The sequence below is a fragment of the Triplophysa rosa genome, unplaced genomic scaffold (assembly GCF_024868665.1).
Source record: "Triplophysa rosa unplaced genomic scaffold, Trosa_1v2 scaffold7_ERROPOS2016172, whole genome shotgun sequence".
Taxonomy (NCBI): Eukaryota; Metazoa; Chordata; class Actinopteri; order Cypriniformes; family Nemacheilidae; genus Triplophysa; species Triplophysa rosa.
Genome location: NW_026634815.1, coordinates 679,365 through 700,000, shown reverse-complemented (window position 1 = coordinate 700,000; position 20,636 = coordinate 679,365). Strand labels below are relative to the sequence as shown.

At 37.8% G+C, this 20,636-nt stretch overlaps 1 protein-coding gene across 2 annotated transcripts in view; it reads left to right on the top strand.

Moving 5' to 3' along the window:
* The first annotated feature begins 9,289 nt into the window (after positions 1-9,289).
* The window catches only part of LOC130551213 (FERM, ARHGEF and pleckstrin domain-containing protein 2-like), a 44,148-nt gene continuing 32,801 nt past the window's right edge, over positions 9,290-20,636 (top strand). For both annotated transcript variants that reach the window (XM_057328748.1, XM_057328747.1), the window contains exons 1-5: positions 9,290-9,475; positions 9,557-9,625; positions 9,741-9,798; positions 9,925-10,129; positions 16,110-16,285. In XM_057328748.1, the coding sequence (XP_057184731.1) occupies positions 9,342-9,475; positions 9,557-9,625; positions 9,741-9,798; positions 9,925-10,129; positions 16,110-16,285 (642 nt within the window). In that variant the 5' untranslated portion in view covers positions 9,290-9,341. The remainder of the gene's footprint in view (positions 9,476-9,556; positions 9,626-9,740; positions 9,799-9,924; positions 10,130-16,109; positions 16,286-20,636) is intronic.

Below are 20,636 nucleotides of genomic sequence, written 5' to 3'. Positions count from 1 at the left end.
TCTCGACTGATGATGAGGATGAAGATGACAACAGGAGGAGAAAGAAGAAGAGGAAGAGATCGAAGAAACAGTCCCAGGAGAAGACAGACAAAGGTTCATTTCTTCATTTTTTGGTGAAATAGTGTCGAGTTCATATTAGATCAACATTTACTTTCACTAATCAGATGTGTCAATTCAGCTTTCAACAGGAGATGTTTGTTATTTGACTCGCGACAGCACGTTTACGGTCATGTCATGTTGTTTTTATTAAAGTGTTCGGTCAACATCATCCATCCTGATCACAAACACTGACAGCGAGTTGATTCTTATCCAAACAGATTCTCTGCTGTCTCTCGTACAGATCGTCTTGTCTTCTGTGGAAGGTTCAGCATTTACTCCAAACTTTCTTTCTTTATCAGAACTCAACAGAAGATATTTTGAAGAATGTTGATAATCAAACAACACTGAACTCCATTGATTTATGAACACAAAACCACTGAGACATTTCTCAAAATATCTTCTGTTGTGTTCTACTGAACCACATGAAGGACAGAATAAATGATGGAGCTGTACTGTAATGTTTGAAGAGTTCAGATGCAAGAGCCTCTACATCTTGACTTAAACCAGCAGTTATCTTCAGGCTTTCATTTACTTGCATTTATAGCAGATATTTCGGAGCGGTGTATTGAGCAGGTTTGCTAAATAAAGTTTTATTTTCTCTTTGTTGTTGCTGAACGTGCAGAAGGTGAGAACAGCTCTGAGACAGCACCTGAATCAGATCCATCACAAGACCGCAAACAAGAAAAGAAGAGAAAGAAGAAAGGTTCAAAGAGTGTTGAAGATGCGGACAGACCGCAGAACACACAACAGAGGAAGAATGCCAAAGGGTTAGAGGTCAAAGAACACCTGGTTTCACATCATGATTCCTCTGACCTCAGACCAGACGAGAAAGAAAGTGAAAGTGGAGCGGATGAAGAGACCGACATCAGCGTCCTTCCTCCAGCACTGCAGAAGAAGAAGAAGATGAGAAAACTGAAGAAGACGACGACCAGAGATGTTCATGACGAAGAGAAAAGGGATGATGTGAAACAAGACAACCAGACATCACACAACACTTCTGCAGCTGAACACACATCCAGAGAAGAAGAGCCGTCCTCAGATTCCTCCGCGATCACAACGCCACTGAAGAAGAGAAAACTGAAGAAGATGAAGACCAGAGATGTTCATGATGGAGAGAAAACAGATGATGTGAAACAAGAAAACTACTCTGGAGATTCAAACGTAACTTCTGCACGTGAAGAAGAGCCGTCGTCAGATCCCTCCACACCGAAGAAGAGAAAGACCAAACAAACCTCCTCAGATCAGACACAAAGCAACATGACAGCGAGAAAGAGTGAAAGAGTGAGAGGTGTGAAGTCTGAGGCTGAAGAGTCACATGAACTCACGAACACCAGCAAGAAGAAGAAGAAGAAAACACTGAAATCTTTAGAGCTGAATGGAGACACGACTGAACCCAAGAGGAGAAAAACAGACATGATGAATGGACACGCAGCGAGCGAGAAGACACCCAAAACCCTCAGTGTGAGTCTCTCTCTCTCTCTCTCTCTCTCTCTCTCTCTCTCTCTCTCTCTCTCTCTCTCTCTCTCTCTCTCTCTCTCTCTCTCTCTNCCTGCTGCTGACCAACTTTATGGAGATGCAGATTTCATTTTCCAACAGGACTTGGCACCTGCACACAGTGCCAAAGCTACCAGTACCTGGTTTAAGGACCATGGTATCCCTGTTCTTAATTGGCCAGCAAACTCGCCTGACCTTAACCCCATAGAAAATCTATGGGGTATTGTGAAGAGGAAGATGCGATATGCCAGACCCAACAATGCAGAAGAGCTGAAGGCCACTATCAGAGCAACCTGGGCTCTCATAACACCTGAGCAGTGCCACAGACTGATCGACTCCATGCCACGCCGCATTGCTGCAGTAATTCAGGCAAAAGGAGCCCCAACTAAGTATTGAGTGCTGTACATGCTCATACTTTTCATGTTCATACTTTTCAGTTGGCCAAGATTTCTAAAAATCCTTTCTTTGTATTGGTCTTAAGTAATATTCTAATTTTCTGAGATACTGAATTTGGGATTTTCATTAGTTGTCAGTTATAATCATCAAATTAAAAGAAATAAACATTTGAAATATATCAGTCTGTGTGTAATGAATGAATATAATATACAAGTTTCACTTTTTGAATGGAATTAGTGAAATAAATTAACTTTTTGATGATATTCTAATTATATGACCAGCACCTGTATATGGGGGATATGTAAGGAATAATTGATTATTCGAAAGTTAATGCGGAGTGGCCGTTACACCTCGGGTGTGCATTAACTTTCGAATAATTAAACGGACCGGAGTCAATTATTCCGCTTATACCACGGTTACCACACCACAGGACATTGTTCAAATGTTTAATTTCAATGTTTGTCATGTTATCGTCTTTAAAATGCTGATGATGGTAAGGACTACTTTCTTGCGCATCTCATTTCCGTTAGAGCGAACTGAATCGGAAGCTTGAGCCACGTGGTGTGCGTGCGTGCGTGCGTGCGTGCGTGAGTGAGTGAGTGATCGCGCACGCACACCTGCGTGTTTGCGGTAATGTGACAGAAAAGCCAGTGATAATAAATTATTTGTTCCTCGTATTCTTTCTATCTTCAGTAGTAAAAAATATCACTCAAACTTTTGAAAGAGTAGGTCTATCAAAATATATATGTTATCAGTTATAAGCAGCTTGAAAAGGAAAACGAACCAGTAGGCTATCAGTGTTTATTAATGCTTTTTGTTTTTCTATTTAGTTATTTTATTTATTCGATTTCAGTACAGTATATGTATTTCTTGTTTGTGAAATGCTTTGTTTATTGAAATGAAACTGCACACGTTTCCATTAACAGTAAAGTTTGACATTATAAACTCAGATCAAAAGCAGGGTGCTGTGTGAGGTGGTGTCCTGTAGGCTACACTATAACCCAGTGGTTCTCAACTCTGGCCCGCAACATCCATTTTCCTGCCAAATTTAGCCCCAGCTCTGATGAAACACACCTGAACAAGCTAATCAGCGTCTTTAGGAACAGATGCATTCAACTTAATGCGATGCTGCTCTAATCTGTCAGTGTACAGTATGTCATTAAAGATCCGCGAGAGGGGTTCAAGTGTCAACTGCTCCATATACATCTGAATAGCTCTCGCAGTACTTCAATGCGATACCACAAGCAATTTGCGCAGCCCCATATTAAGTTGAATGCGTATACAACGCGAATACAAGTACAGCTTGTTCAGTTGTGTTTTATCAGAGCTGGGGCGAAACTCGGCAGGAAAACGGATCTCGCGGGCCAGGGTTGAGAACCACTGCTATAACTTTTCTGTTGTTTAAACTTGAAGTGATATGGAACTGTAGTGCGATCAGCAGACCTGGAACACCTTCAAAGGTGTGCATTTAACTGACAGTTAAATCATACCCATAGAACGTTAGTCAACCAATCAGATTGAAGCATTCAACAAGCCCTGTGGTATAAATGCTTATAATCCAACAATATTATAGAGCATATTCGGTTTTAAAGGAAATAAAGCTTAATCATGTTAAAGTTGGGTTTTACCATTTTTTATGAATGCAATACATTGCAATACACACGAGCAAATACGCGCAGAGTTTTGCACAGGCACTCTGATCTCACTCGCTGTATTTCTCAATTTGCAAAAAAACAGTGTGAATACAAACATTAAAGCTCTGTCAACAACTGTCCCTACACTTCTTATATATTGAAAATGACTCAAACAAAATAAAGCAGTGATTGAATGCATGGAGCAAATTTTAAATTTAAACCCTTGTTAAATGAAATTATGTATTTATGGCTAGTATCAAATATAATTATTACTGCCTGTGGATTTAAGTTCTTGTAATATTGATATTGTAGACAGTGTTTGTCTTTTACACCTAAACCTCTTAACTCTTGCCCATCTGCTGAGTGAGGCAATAAGCTTGACTCGTCAACTCGCGCTGAGTGAAGATCTGTGAATAGACTGCCACTCAGCGGTAAACAAGAGTTAACACACATTAAAGAAGTACCGCCGCGGAGACTGCGACGGCGGAAGGATCATTCTGGTTGAGTACCTACTGTACAGTAATATACTTTATTTTGAATGGTAAGATTAAAAAAAACTAGTGTCAAGGAATTTTAGTAAAGTTTACTGTAGTAAATCCTAAAGTACACTAGAACATTTTTCATGTGGGAACTAAATCAAATGTCATTTAAACAGCAATGTTTATGAAGGGAAATGTTAGGCCTTTTAAATGTGAAACTTAAATGGCCAGTAGGTAGGGATGGGCGATATGGCCCTAAAACTCTATCACGATAATTCTTGGTATTTCTTGCGATAACGATAAAAATGACGATATATCCATAACACCATCGACCGCTGTTTTTTGCGTCAAGTGATAGTAGCTGCATGTAGTCTAGACCTCAGAAAAACAAATATTATCAAAAAGTAAAACTTACCCCAAATCAAACAGCTCCTAAAATATACCTACAGTATTCTTGTAAATATAAAATATAATAGTGAGATTCGACTTCAAAAGGTTGTAGTAAAGAAAAGTTAAATGAACTAAAGCTCAATAAACACATCATGTCATACCTAAAACTGTATATATTCTATTGTTGGGTGGAAACGATCGATCGCATCACGCTGTCAATCACTCTCTCTTGAACTGTGTGAACCTTCTCTTCTCACAGCAACATACACTGAATCTGTCTATGACTCGCGCTACAGAAAGAGAACAGAAAAATGCGGATAAAAGAAATCTAATTAAATAATCCATGCTTTTATACGCTCATAAACGTATTTAAAATAACGTAATACAAACTCGCATTTGTACTGTATGTAAACAGGCAGCAGTGCTGTGCCGCTGTGTCGCTATGAAAGCACATGTGGGCGCGAGCTGGCACGGGACGCTCCGTTCATCCTGTATATAACAGGCAAGAAATCATATTAAACAATTTGCGCACGCGCGCATAACATCTAACGAATGTTTAAATAAATACTTTTAGCCAAACTAAATGTTGTGGTGTAACGATTATGACTATCAACGAATACTTAACAAACAAATTAAATAAAACGAAAGTGAAACTAAACATTAACTCGATGCATCTACAGTGCCAACTAAACGAGATTTAGAGCTCGTCTTTTAGTGCAAACTCTTTCTCAGCTTCACTTCCGCCCTCCGCTATACCCGTTTTCGCTTCACATATGAGCTGTGAATGGGTCTCACAAAGAAATACGTCATCAACTAGAATTTATCGTTTATATCGCGGGAAGACTAATTCCTCCGGAGGCAGGTTATCTCAGAGAGTGATTGCGTGGTTAACTGAATACCAGAAAGTTACCTCCGTTTTTGGAACCGAAAGTTGAGGTTATCAGCAACCTCTAACACTTACCCGGGTAGTTACATACCAGCTTCTGGAATACCCACATGGGTTTAAAAATATGTAGCCATACAACCTATATAAAATCCTTTTTATTTTCTCCTTTAAGTCTGTTTTGTTTTGCTCTAAAAGTTCAATTAAATTTTGTAAAAGTTGTCTATTACACTGAAATCATGAAACTTAAAATATTTAACAACAATTAATGAAAAGCTTAAAAGAATGTTTCATTATTTGTTTATTTAAATGATGTTGAATGAAAAAAACATATCTTTTTTATTATGTCGCAATTTAAGTAGCCTACAAGTTATAATTAGGGTAGGCCTATAGCTATCAACAAACAAGATAGCCTACATTATATCATGTTTTTATTATTACTATAAAGCAAAGCAATGTGTGTAAACAAAAAAGCGAATAGAAAGCAATGAACAAAAAGTACAGAACAATTGACTACAGACGCATTTGATCTCGCCAGAGCGAAGAAAAAGCTGTATAAAGCATACTCAGGCCCGGATTAAGAACTCAGAGGCCCCTGGGCACAAGTGTCTTATGGACCCCCCATACACACACATGCGCACAATAAAGTTTTAAATTAGCCTAGGGTACTATGTGTATGAAACACCTCTATGTTTCAGGATTACATTTTTATTTTACAAACTATGATCACAACCTGAAGGACAATATCAACACCTGTACACATCCTCCATCATACAGGATTTACAACAAGATTGCAACAAGGCCTTCCTGGACCAGCAACAACAATATTAAGACCTTTCCCTGCATACTGTAACTCACTGTCATATTCGAGCACACACTACCACACCTCAACCTTTTAATTCAGTTCTATCAGATTCTTCCATAATTCAACACAAACATGCCAGATTCACAAAACTGTTCTTAAGAGAAAATATAAGAACTTTCTTCAGATAAATTACAGAAAGTTTTTTAAAATATTCTTAAATGCAATTCTAAAATATTTCCATCTTCATTTTTTCAAAGACTAAACGGGCAGGGCAGTCTTTGTCAATGATTATACTACAAGAGTAATTTGTCCATTTGTTAAACTTTATTTGTGTAACAAGCACCTCTCGACTCACGTTATTATGTAAGCGTGTAATGTGTTACAGTAAACGACATTAACAAGTATTATAAGTATTATTTAGCATATATATTATGACATCTTTTTTTTAAAACATTTTGCGATGTATGTAAAAGCACTGTGGATTACCAATATTTAGCCTTCATTATTAGATAAAGGCAGTTACTGATCAACATTATATCAATATAAAATAATTCACAATTGGCAAGGAAACACCACCAAATGTAAAAAAACCCTCTAATCTTTTAAGATTTAAGACAGCCACGAGGGTATATCAACTCCTTAAATTTACAACAATAAAATCGTTCTCATTGACATATTTTCAGTTTCTGTTGTCAGTTCATGACGCGACATCATCTAACAACTTAGAATAAAAAGCGGTGATTTCGACTATTTGTTCTTTCACACAGCCTCATGGTAACCATGTGCATATTTACCGACGAACTTTGTTCATATTTATATATCCAAACAGTCGATAACAGTAAGCGGGTTTCCATCACTCTGGTTTTATTCGTATTTTGAAGTTTCGCATCAGAAACGAGTGATGGAAACGCCAAATTTCGAATTAAAAACCCTTAATTCACAAAAAAGTTTTTACGCTCGCTTGAGGTGGTTTTTCATTTTTGCGAAAAAGGGTTAATGCGAATAATGGGAGATGGAAACGCATTTGCTGAATAAATTCCTCCAAAAAGTCACGTAACTGCACTATGAGACAGCCAGTGTAACCTGACTAACCAGAGTAATGATCTTGTGACACAGCATCAGAAATGTTGTGATGGTCATTCTTAAACACCTGAGCAAAGTCGTCAAGTATTTCTGTAATTGCCTCTTAGAACTGTCACGACTGTGTTTCCCGAACAGCAGGCATCCACAAAAGCACCGCATTTATTGAGTTTCCTAATCGTCTGTTGCGCAAGTATTATTATATATGAAAACTATTATATTCAGTGGCTTCTCTTACTTTTCTTACTGATATTTAGTGCCAGTTTATTAGGAAGTGACTAGTTGACTAGTTGGATGGAAACGGTGCTTATTCGCAAATGTTTTATGCGATATTCCAATTTTGCGCATAAGCTAAATTGGCAACTTTGGATGGAAACCCGGCTAGTGACAGGTTGTTGGAAACGCTGTTTTGTACTCATTTTATTGACGAGTTACCTGTCGTATGGTGCTGCTTCTTCCTGCCGGGAAAGGGAGACCTTGCGCTCGCGGGGCAGCACTGGCGATATTTTCCCACTGAATGAAAGCTAAGGTTTATCCAAGAAGTCGCTAGATTTGTCGCTATGCGCTTCTTCTAAACAAAATCCGATTAAATCAAAAGACAGACTTCCTAATTTAGAAACACTGTTTTGTGTGTGCACCTCCGTGTGCGCGGGAGAGAGAAGCGCACAGCAGAATGAATATGGCGTAAACGCTGTTATGTGAAAATGTTTTCTCTTGCCTGGGCCCCAAGCGCGCATGGGCCCCTGGGCCTCAAGCGCGCATGGGCCCCTGGGCCTGTGCCCATAATGCCCATTGGATAATCCGGCCCTGCTATACTGCCCATATTAGCTAATTTATAGAACATAGCCTACATAGGCTAAACACTCGAGTCCGCATGTGATTATAATGTTAATATTATTTTACATGTTCTTGTTGAGGAAATGCAAGCGTTATGGTCGGATGAATTTCGGCTCAATGTTTGTGAACAATAACTCCATCTGAGAAATCTGCGCAAACTCTGCAAGGGCACACAGATAACAGTGCTATAAGCGATCATGTTTATTCAAGCGCTATTTTGGTGATAAACATTATAATAAAAGAAATTTCAAAGTTCTGTGAATCTAGAAGCTGAGACATTCTCATCTCAGTTTTATTGAGTGTGCTCAAGATGCATTCACCGCATTTACAGCTCATTCTGCCATCAAATAACGTCAATCCATCTTTCATGCATTTTAAATATTAAAATATTTATATTTATTATTAAGTTATTGTTAACATAACTGTATGTAGCTTTAGATCATTATCTACTTTTTTGTTTTATGCCTGCATTCCGCGCTTCCGTCCGCGTTTTCCGCCTCGCAGCAATAAGAGCCCAATACAGTATGGTTACCCATGGCTCCAGTGAAATTTTTATTATGCCACTTTGATATGACATAGTTTGTGTAAAACTTGCCTGTTTTCCTCCTTCACAACACCCCCACAACTCGTCTTTCAAGTGGTCATTTCTGAGCTCGCTACAATTGGCACAAAGGAAACGCATGCTAGATCTGACCTAAAATTAAAACATTTCGTTCCTGATACATTTAAAAAACTATTAATAATTACTTTTTCAAACATATTGTTTTAGTTTGTTATTTAAAATGTTTTTAAACGAAACATTAAAATGAAAGTAATTTAAATTATAATATTTTGTGTATTTTTTTCTTGTAATCGACTGTTGTTTTCAGTTTCGAATAGTAGGAGCTGTACCGTTTAAACGACTAGTAGATTAGTCTCGCAAATCCCTAGTTTCGGTTAAAGTCTTACAGTTAAAGGTTCAACAAAGCATTCACTTTGCACATAATAATACATTTATAGAAATAATGTTTTAAAGCTACGGAGCGTGCTAGGATAGAACCATTTCTTATCTCATATAAACATTTTAGATATGTCCTTTGTTATTCTTTGGGGTTTACTTAAATGGAGTGCTAAAAATCAGGACCATTTGTTTCCTCATGTCGCCTTTAATCAAAGGTAAAAAAAATCTTGGGATCAGTCTTTACTTATTGACCTGACAACCTTTCACTCCACAGGGCCCTCATCAGGATACACTGGAGTTTCTGATGGCCAGTCGGGATCATTGTAAGATCTTCTGGAAGAACTGCGTGGAGCATCATTCATTTTTCCGTCTGTTAGATCAGCCTCAGCCTAAATCTAAAGCCATTTTCTTCAACAGAGGGTCTTCGTTTAGATACAGGTGTCTGCATTTGTTTACATTGTCTTATAGATATTACAATGCAATTTTGAGTTTTATTAAAACATTGTGTGTATGTGTCAGTGGGAGGACGCAAAAACAGCTCGTCGAGTATGTGAGGGACAGTGGGCTGAAAAGAACTCCCTACCAGAGGTAAGTAGATTCTCTCTTTATAACTATTTCTAGGTTTGGCTTGTTTTGTTTTATGTATTGGGCTTTGCTTTGTGGGCCCATCTCTACTTGGTACTGATTATGCTGTTTGTAACAGGAGGAACAGTAACATTTGCATGTCAGCTCATTCTTTGGCTTCTGACGTGCTAAAACAGGTTAGTAAAGTCTTAATCCAAAGATCAAGCACATAATCAATGCTGTACAGCCAATAACAGAAGAATAACTGACTGTTTTTCCATCCTTTACCACTTTCTTTATCCATACCTCAACCTTCAATCCAGAATCTGTCTTTCAATGACAGTTTAAGGGCCCCTGTGTCCTCTGCCACCGCCTCCTTCCACTCCCAGCATTCCCCCAGCTCACCCATGCGAACGGAGACCCCAAACCAGCTCCAGCATTTCCAGCAGACACCGCAGCCTGCCAGAGCACCCAGTCCCATGAAGGACTCCATCAAGACCAACTCTCAATCCACCTACACCTTCCCAGGTGCCACTCATATCCATGCGGCAGGAGACTGCAGCCCCTTGTTTGTGTGTGTAGAGAGTAGTTCCTCTAGTGCACGGCACTCCCAAAATGGCAATGAGGATAGCATGCGGGTAGGGGTGGTTGGTTTATGTGGAGTGGGATGTGGGGTCAAAAAGGGGTTTCTCACACCTGAGGCTTTTGAGGCGGAGTTGATGCGTTCCAGACATATGTCATGCCAGATACCAATGGTCTGCACTCAGCTGCACGTTAGCGAGGAGTACATAGATGATGATCCAGCTGAAATGTCATTTTACGCTGGTGGTGCAGAGGCCTACTGTTATGGGTTTGATGAAGAGAAGGCTGAGAAATTTGAATTCAGTCATGAAAACCCTGTGCAGGTAGCCACATATGCTCTCGGCCTTGAGGACCTTAATGGCAACTCGAATGCATTCTCAGAGAGTGCCTTTGGCCGTTCTGAGACCAGTTCGCTGGTCAACAACCGCCCAGCGTGTGGCTCGCTGGATAACCTTCCGCTGGGTTCTGCCAGTGACTCTTTCTCGCTCTGCTTTGGAGGACCCGACTCCTCCTCCTCCTTGCGTCTGCCGGGTTCAGAGAACCTCTCTGAGGCCAGCTCAATGGTTAACTTCCCAGCATATTCGGTACGCTCAGAAGACAGTTCGGCCATGCAATTTAATGATCTGGTTGAGCAGTTGGAGCAGCTCAGCTATCCTCCCACAGCCACAGAAGGGTCTGCCAATGGTAGCTATGAGTCTGACTCTGACTGGGGGTCAGACAGTGATCTGCCTCCAGATCAGAATCTCTTCTTTAGCAACCCACTGTTGGGTGGATCAGAGGTGGATAGTTTTTTGCTGGAGTGTCACAATCTCAGGGCTCTAGGCCTTGGGGACCCCCAGGCTCCACCCAACTAAAAAAGTAGCACACTCACCCCCATTAACCTGGGTACTTATCCTAACGGCAACAGAATGAGTAATTGGTTTTAATGTAGAACATAACCAAGCACTTAACTATCCACCTCACAATGATAGAATCAGTGCTAATAGTTTTTTAGCACTTCCTGTTAGTGCTTTAATCTACCACTTTTCTTACAAATTCTGTCTTAATTATACATATCTCTACCATACCTTATCTCTTATGAATACCTTTGGTGTTCATGTAGCCTATGTTTTCACTGTTTTTCAATCACGTGTGCTGCAGCAGCTTCTTAAAGGGAAGTGGTGTGTTTTGCAGATCAAATAACTTTATTCAGTTGTTATATTGTAAATCATGGTAGGCTGGACAAATTAAGGCAAATCTCACGCTTGGACTTTTTGAAGGGGGAAATTCAACGGCTGTGTCACCTAGAATAGTGGTATCCTTAACACTCCATGCATTTAAAACTTTTTTGAACTTTGAGTTTTTGTATCACATTCAATCCTAAAGTAAATTAAACTCTGGATTTAGTAGCAGATATTCAGTACACCACTACATTAAGGAAAAAAATACACTTTCATATATATGCAAGTGCACAATATTGTCATTTAAGCGAGGAAAACATACAGTGCATAGCATAAGCTTTCAGAGAATTATGTATTTTACATGTATGAAGGGTACATACTATATATGCACATTATATTTCAGTGCTGGTGAGTAATACTCAGGGCTTTGATAAAATCACAGCCTTAGCTGTAATACAGATTTGAGCCAAAGTTACACTACAGCTTTTTTTGTTGTTATTTTATGATCAAGCAGTGTATACGTAAATAAGCTCTTTATGTACCTTCAGTGTGTGCATAGCACGAGGAACTATAACCTAAGACCGTTCTCCTGATAAGTCTTAGTGAGCTGTTTCTTTTACTAAAGAAGTGCATTCAGTTTTAAAACTATTTGTTAAAGACTTCGATTTATGCAGCCTTCAAAAAAGTTTTTTTTATAACATGATTTATTGATTCAGGTAGTATAAACCAGTTTCCTGCAATGTTTTACCAGAACTGAAAAATTGTATTTAAAGCACTTTGATGATTTCCTTCTGATACACACATGTTAATTTCTTCATCTTTTATTTGTGGGTCAAAGATTAACTTTTGTTTGCCTGTAATTGCCTCATGTAATGCATTTAAACATATGCCCCTTCGATAACGCAAAGCGTTACATGCACAGTGCCCTAATAGACAGTTTCATAGGATGCGCGCCCGCCTGACCCTAGTTAACTTCTGGTTTGTGTTTGGCTAGTGTCTAATAATAACTTTATATTTAAATTTAATTTATGTTAATATTGATTTATATTATTATTTTACGGCATAATAATTGTATTAAATAAATTATTTGTTGAATTTTGTTGTTCGTTTTATTAAATAAACAATTTGTTGAATGGGTCCTGTATTTGGTCGCATTTAAACAAACCGTATGGTACATTGACATAGAGCTTGCATAGTCTAAATTCAAAATATTGGAGAGACAAGTTTAGCCAAGTAACGGTTCTTATCGATTGTTATCAGAAATAATCTACAGGCACTCTATTCTTTGTGAATGTGTACCAGAAGTTAGGTTGGGGTCACAAAAGTGCGCATGCGCAGTAACGTTTGTTTATGTTGTTAAGATGAAACCGTCTATAGGTAACATCCGCTCTATGCAGATGCATTTTTGTGTGACATCCAGACTACATAAATGCCCTGTGTTTCTGTTCTAGGGTCTGGAGTGAAAAGCATTGACTGTCTGCCATAAGTACATTTGAGTTCTGTGAGCTCAAGATGAGGCATATGCATATCATTTTGCCTTTATATTGATGCTCAAAATCCTACTATCTTTGTCTACTTCACTTGGCAAATCATATTCTTTTTTACCACGAACTAAGGTGAACTATTGTAGAAAACAAAACCTTTTTGTTGTAACCAGACGACTTCATACTCATTGTCATTTTGAGAGAAAACTAAATATAGCCCATATCATTTTTATTTGCATCCTGTTGGTTTTAAACTGCTGGAGCACTCTCTACTCTCACAAGCAAGGGCTGGCCTCGGCTGCTCTAAAACTCTGCTCTAGGCACTATTTGGCCATTCCCCCAGTGATGCTTCTTCCCTCATCATGGACACTGCTGGATTTCCACTCCTTTTCCCCCTTCTGATCTAACCCATTGTCAATGTCAAGTTAGTCTGTATTGTGATGTATTTATTATGTAAGGTTTGGGAATGCTTAAAAAAATCTGCATATTTTCAAGTCATTATATAGTGCTTAACAGTTCAGTAGTTAGGTATTCTAATATGAAAATACATTAAAATATGAACATCATAGTTTTAATATTTTTAATATACATTATTGATCTGTTAACTAGTATTTAAAGTCATGATATTTGTGGTAACGAAAGTTGTCCTAACGTTTTGTCATATTATAAAGTGACATATGATGTTAAACTGTGGCACCTTTAATTAAAAAACTTGCAAAGCCTACCACAAATGCCTGCACTAATAGACACTGAATTCTCATAATGCTATTGGCTGAATATTCATAATGCTCTAGTCTAGGCTGAAATCTTTTCTCATTGAATTTGTTCTGTGTGGTCCAAGGGATGTTTTTGTCTAAATTCAGAAATTGTATTTCTATGAACTCTTTCAGTGCAACTTTGCATTTCCAATAATTAGAATTCTAATAATATTAATAGTAATAATATTATTATAAAAACAATAGCCAAATAGCTCTTATTTCTTTCAGACCGAAGGAACGGTATCTCTGATTGTTCCATGTATTCCAATTGATCAGACTAACATATGTTGCTCTATCAGTGTTTTTACTTCACCCTGTCTCTAAAGTGCATAGATCATGATTATATTTGAAGAATAGCACTCACCCGAAGCACTTCAAGTACATTTTAAAGTAATTCTTTAATTTTATAAATTCATTAAAAAAATTAAATCCACTTTTGTACTTTTCCCAAGACATGAGTTTTGTAAAAAAAATCTATCTTTTTATTAACTACTACTAATGTGTTTACATACACACTTGAAGTAGTGGCACAAAAATGTTTTGCATTTCGTATGACATTTTTAAAAGTTTAACATTTTTTTCTTTTAAAATTTTAGTAGGAAAATGTATACATGAAAGTTCTGTATAGCTTTCATGATTATACAGTGATGGTATTAAATTTATATATTATTTGCAAATATAAGGTCTTTAATGTGAAAAAAGTGTGTGTGTGTGTGTGTGTGTGTGTGTGTGTGTGTGTGTGTGTGTGTGTGTGCATGCGTGCGTGCGTACGGCGTGTTTCCTACTTTTCCCTTGAAATAATATAATAATTTCAGACATTTTTTCTACACTTTATAAATGTTTAAGTGCAGCAAATACATTTAAGAATAAGTAATTTAAATGAATTATGCACCTTTATTAGAACACCACTGAAAAAATGCTTTGAAAATGTTGGTTTATATTATCATGTTCTTACTAAAATCTCTAGGAACTTTCCACTTAACACATTTGACCATTTAAATCCATGTCATAAACAAGGAATAGCTGCATTCTCTGCTCATGTTAATGTCTGACCATAACCAAACCTACTTTGGTATATTGTTTATTAAAATCTCATACAGCTTTTAAACTGACTGAATGCTTTATGTGTGACCTCAGTGAATTTGTAAGTATTGGTGGTTTCTAGTTTTATTTTGTTTGGTTCTACATTAAAGTCATGCCTTTTACAGCATACATCATATCTTCCTATATGCTTATGTCCTTATCAGACGATTTTGTGACAGCGGTGGCTGTAGTATGTTATGTTTATAATTAATACCTCGGGGGTAGCTCAGGGCAGATGCTGCGTGTTAAGACTTAATGTGAGTTTACCACTTAACAAAGAGTGCAATACAGTCATTTCTAGATTAAAAGAGTTAGGTTAGGTTAAAAACTAAAACTACCAATTGGAATTTAGTGTTTTTGCAGTGATGAATCCAAGTGTAAACTACGATCGCATGAGTCTGTTTGTTGGGTTTGAGTTTCACATTCAGTTCTTATGCAACATTCCACAGCCTTGTTCTAATGTAGAGCACTGCCTCTGTGTTTGTTCAAGTTGTCAGCCAGGCTACAGAAACCCCGCCCCCTTTCTCCTGTATCATCCTCCCTGGGAAACTCTGGTTAAACTGTAAAATGCTGCCGTCTCACCAACCCAGCGTTATTGCTGATAATCCTCGGTAGGAAATTATTTCCGGGTTGTAAAGTAACCTTTTTCTTCTGGTGTTCATTTCCTTGTTTATGCCCAGCCTCTGCATTCTTGTTTTCCCCCATGAGCTGCTCCGCTGTAAAGAAAATAATATTTTGTCCCTCTCTCTGTTGTACTATTTAAAGAAATAGTTTCGTGCTTGCAGGGCCTTCTTTGCAGAGCTGCAAAATAATGACAAGTGGGAACAGCTGTGTGCCCTGGTGCATTATAACTTTTACTGCTCTGATTTCTCAGTATCATTTAGGGCAGCACAAGACTGTTACAGAACTAGTGTTCAAATATTTAGAACGTTTGAATTATTGCTATTCAGAACAGATTGACACCCTTGCTTTGAACAAAACTGTTGTTTGTAGACCCTTAGGATGGATGTTGCAAAAACATAACTTGTTGTATTTAACCCTGCAGTGCATGTAGTAGGGCTGTCACAAAACCAGATTTTCACTACTTTTTTCTTTTTTTATTGTGGCCAAAAGAATCTAGAGTAACTATATTTTGCAATATCTATTGAAATTAATAAGTAATGCTGTTAGTCAATGTAATATTTAATTTAGTTGATTTTGCGTTTCTGTCTCTTGGGCAATTAATCATAATCAAAATATGAGTTTGTAACTGTTGTGGCTCTTGTCAAACTGGTGTTTAACCAGATACTGGCACTGAAGTACGTTATTATCATATGTGTATCTTAAACGCAATATCAAGAACCATAGTTATTGTCAAAACCGGTATATTGTGAGACTTTAGCATGTGTGCCTCCCTTCCATGGTTTAACTCATAATCTTACTCTTTGCTCTCACCCTATAGATTCTGCTATTGATAGCCCACAGCTGTCCCCCTTTAATGCCAAGGGCCCGCTGTGCCTGTCGCCCTCCTTCCAGATGTCCACCCTCAGTCTTCCCGGACAGGCACCCTCACCCCTGCAGAGCCCCATCCTGAATGAGGTGGCCACTGCCAGACTAGAGGAAGAGGGCAGGAGAAAGGTATACAGATCGCATGCCAACCTGCTCAGGCTTGAATCAGGGTTTATAACAGGGCAACAGATAAAACATGTTAGACTTGCTTTAAGTGCATGATTTTGCTGGACTTTTTGGCTCACTGCTTACTTTGGTGTGCACAACTGATCTTTAAAATCTCCTGCCTTCAATGTTAAATCTTGAAATATTATTTAAAAATGTACTTGAAATATTGCCTTGACTATATGCATTCGTTCATTTTTCTTCACCCCTGTTGTGTCATTGCAAAAGTACGGAGACCTGGAGGGGACATGCTCGTTTCACTTAGTTTTGTTGTGGCCACGAGATATTACCTCGTGGGAACGTGATAATATGTTGTGGCCACGAGATGTTACCTCGTGGGAACGCGATATTATGTTGTGGCAACGAGATCAGCTTGTTGAGGTAACGACATCCTTATGTTGTGGCCACGCGATGTGAAGTCGTTCCCTCAAGATCCGATGGTGAGGGAACAACATCCTTTCTCGTGGCCACGACTTCGTATGTTGAGGGAACGACATCCGTATCTCGTGGCCACGACTTCGTATGTTGAGGGAACGACTTCCTTATCTTGTGGCCACGACTTAGTATGTTGAGGGAACGACATCCTTATCTTGTGGCCACGACTTAAATGCGTGCGCGTCTATTAGCGCTAACTATCAGAAATAGATAGGACTATAATAATATTTATTTTTAATTAAGATATAGCGCTGAACTAATTAAAAAACACACATTCGTTTCCTTTTAGTCGTTTCTATTTTTTCCTGTGATAAATTAATAGGTTTAATTGCGATATGGCTGGGCTGCACGATTAAGTCAAAAGCATATTTTTTACATTATTCCCCTTGATATTGTAATTGTAATTATTAATGATGATTCGTCTTTACATTTTATAATGATTTCAAGGCTCCAATTTCGGCGCGGGATTGCGCATAATTTAAATCGCCTTAATAATGCGAGAAGTTCCGGCACAAGTGTTGGCCTATTTGCTTAATCTCGGATCAAATAATGAAATAAACATACTGACGAGAACGAAATGAAATCAACATGTGAAACAGTCTGTCTTTATTCTAGAATTTAATTATACAATCTCCGTACCAGCCTTCTCTGTCTTTAGGTCAAACTGGCCCATATTGCTTATACTGCGCTTCTGGAGCACTCCATCTTGTCCGAAAAGCAAAGTATGAAGTTATAAGCCTATTTCATACAGAGATCTCGGAAAATGAACTATCGGAAATAGTTCACGCATAATGTGTCCCAGGATTTGTCTCGGGATGTCATATTATCACGCAAAATGTGTTGCAGGATCGTTCGATTTTGGTTCACACTGCCAGTGATTTTCTGGAATGTGTGCGTGCGTTCACACACATATCGTAAAGTTCCAGCAAATATATAACATGTAATGTACTGTGTTACGTGCAATTTTTTGGTGAACGGTTAGGGCTGTCATGGTGAACGAAATTTATTTGCGGTGGTTTAGGTGGCTCAATAGCCACTTTCCTTATATTTAGTTCCAAATAGCCCAAATAAGATTTATTGTTGGGTTGTTATTATTATGTTGTATATATTGTTGCTTTTTAAATGTTAAATAAAGTACTTTATATTTATATATTTATTGGTAATTACAGAACAACTAAGTACAATAAGAACAGCGCTTTTCTAAGATAATGATTAAGCCCAGCCAGCTTATATATAAGATAAATATGAAAAAAAATAAAAAATTAAAGCAAATTGTTGTTCAGTGCATTTTTAAAGTGCCTTAATTCAATATATTATGCACGCAACGGAGTCTTAAGGAAGTTAAAATTAGACCGTATTTTTGCAACTGCAATATACAGCAGGGCATTTTACTGTAAAATAGAGTCCTCTTTACTGATCATCTCTCTCGTAATGGCAAATGTTTTAACTGCAAAACCTAGAAGAAATAACAATAAATAATGATAAATAAAGACTTTGTGCTATGTGCGCTAACGCACAAGGAGAGTGCACGTTACGTTTGTTTTGTGTTTCAGATTCCATTGGATTCACAGCCTGTCATTCTGCATACAAGATAATATATATATATATATATATAGGCCTATATTCTCGAGAACAGGTCTGTCCATCAGCTCCTCCGCTGCGGCTTTCGACTCCAGCTCTCAGGGTTCCCAAACCAAACTACGCACTTGACTGCGGTACATTACAATTAGAAAAAAATTATTTATTCATAGCGCGAAAGAAGCACGAGTTTATTATGCTTTTAAGACGATACAACCGTAGGATAATCAATTATTTCAGGAGCATAATGTTTATATAAAGAATAGGGCATGCAGTTGCCTCACAGAGTTTTAAAACGTTTAAAAAACAATTTCGATGTAAAGTTTATCAACATTAATAATCGCAAAGACAATGCTATAGACAAGGCTATACAAGTAATGATTTTGCCCTAATCATGCAGCCCTACCATACGGTATTTTAATTTTACAATATAGACTTATTCATTCATGACAAGAAAAAATCTTACTTTCACTTTTTATTACTTTGGTCATGTATATATTGGCAAATAACGTCGGCTACGTTTAGTAAAAAAGAGAGCAAATAACGAACTTTTACATTTTGTTTTGAACTATACATTATGAAATTACTTTTTCTATTTGAGTACTCAGAAAGGAGCTATATAAATGTAACGAATGACGAATTATTTGCATCAAATACTTAATTTATCTTGCAATAGACGATCGCCACAGCATAATGAGAACAATAATGACAATTCATATCAATAGGGTGCAGTTAAGCGCTGTTGTTGTACATGTATGACTCATATTTTAAAGAATTAAGATTGTTATGCCTTTCTTTTTTCTTTACTGGCCGTTTGTGTTATGTCGTGTGACTCGAGCCTTTTGTGTGCTCAGATTTTTATTATAAATGTAGACGCGCGTCAAACGCACTGAAAGCGGCATTGGTGGTCTGATGGTATGCAACGACAGACGGCGCGTTTTTAAATGTTAATGGCCCTATACACACCTTCCACACGTTTATTTTTTATTTCTTCCAATAAGTGGTCGGGACACAATCGACAAAACGTGGTGGGGACATATCCCATCTGTCTCACCCTCAAATTACGCCTATGGAAAGTACAATGAACCAACCATAGACTGTCCAGAATAAACGCGTCAACCAACAAGCAAGTGTCATTATTGGAATAATAGTGCACAACAACAGCCAAGTGACCCGAACCGTATCCCCTCTAGTGCAAGTGTCACAACCAATTGCCTATTATTGTATTGCGCGCGATGGTGCAAGACAGCTTTCAAATGAAAATTGGCAATAAATAATTCTATCTATTGCACCAAACTGTTTTTTCCATCCATTCACTAATCGTTTATTATTATTCAATATTTGTATATTACTATTATTACAATCACTGTATATTACAGTAAAATGCCCTGCTGTATATTGCAGTTGCAAAAATACGGTCTAATTTTTACTTCCTTAAGACTCCGTTGCGTGCATAATATATTGAATTAAGGCACTTTAAAAATGCACTGAACAACAATTTGCTTTAATTTTTTATTTTTTTTCATATTTATCTTATATATAAGCTGGCTGGGCTTAATCATTATCTTAGAAAAGCGCTGTTCTTATTGTACTTAGTTGTTCTGCAATTACCAATAAATATATAAATATAAAGTACTTTATTTAACATTTAAAAAGCAACAATATATTCTACATAATAATAACCCAACAATAAATCTTATTTGGGCCTATATTTGGAACTAAATATAAGGAAAGTGGCTATTGAGCCACCTAAACCACCGCAAGTAAATTTCATTCACCATGACAGCCCTAACCGTTCACAAAAAAATTGCACGTAACACAGTACATTACATGTTATATATTTGCTGGAACTTTACGATATGTGTGTGAACGCACGCACACATTCCAGAAAATCACTGGCAGTGTGAACCAAAATCGAACGATCCTGCAACACATTTTGCGTGATAATATGACATCCCGAGACAAATCCTGGGACACATTATGCGTGAACTATTTCCGATAGTTCATTTTCCGAGATCTCTGTATGAAATAGGCTTATAACTTCATACTTTGCTTTTCGGACAAGATGGAGTGCTCCAGATGCGCAATATGGGCCAGTTTGACCTAAAGACAGAGAAGGCTGGTACGGAGATTGTATAATTAAATTCTAGAATAAAGACAGACTGTTTCACATGTTGATTTCATTTCGTTCTCGTCAGTATGTTTATTTCATTATTTGATCCGAGATTAAGCAAATAGGCCAACACTTGTGCCGGAACTTCTCGCATTATTAAGGCGATTTAAATTATGCGCAATCCCGCGC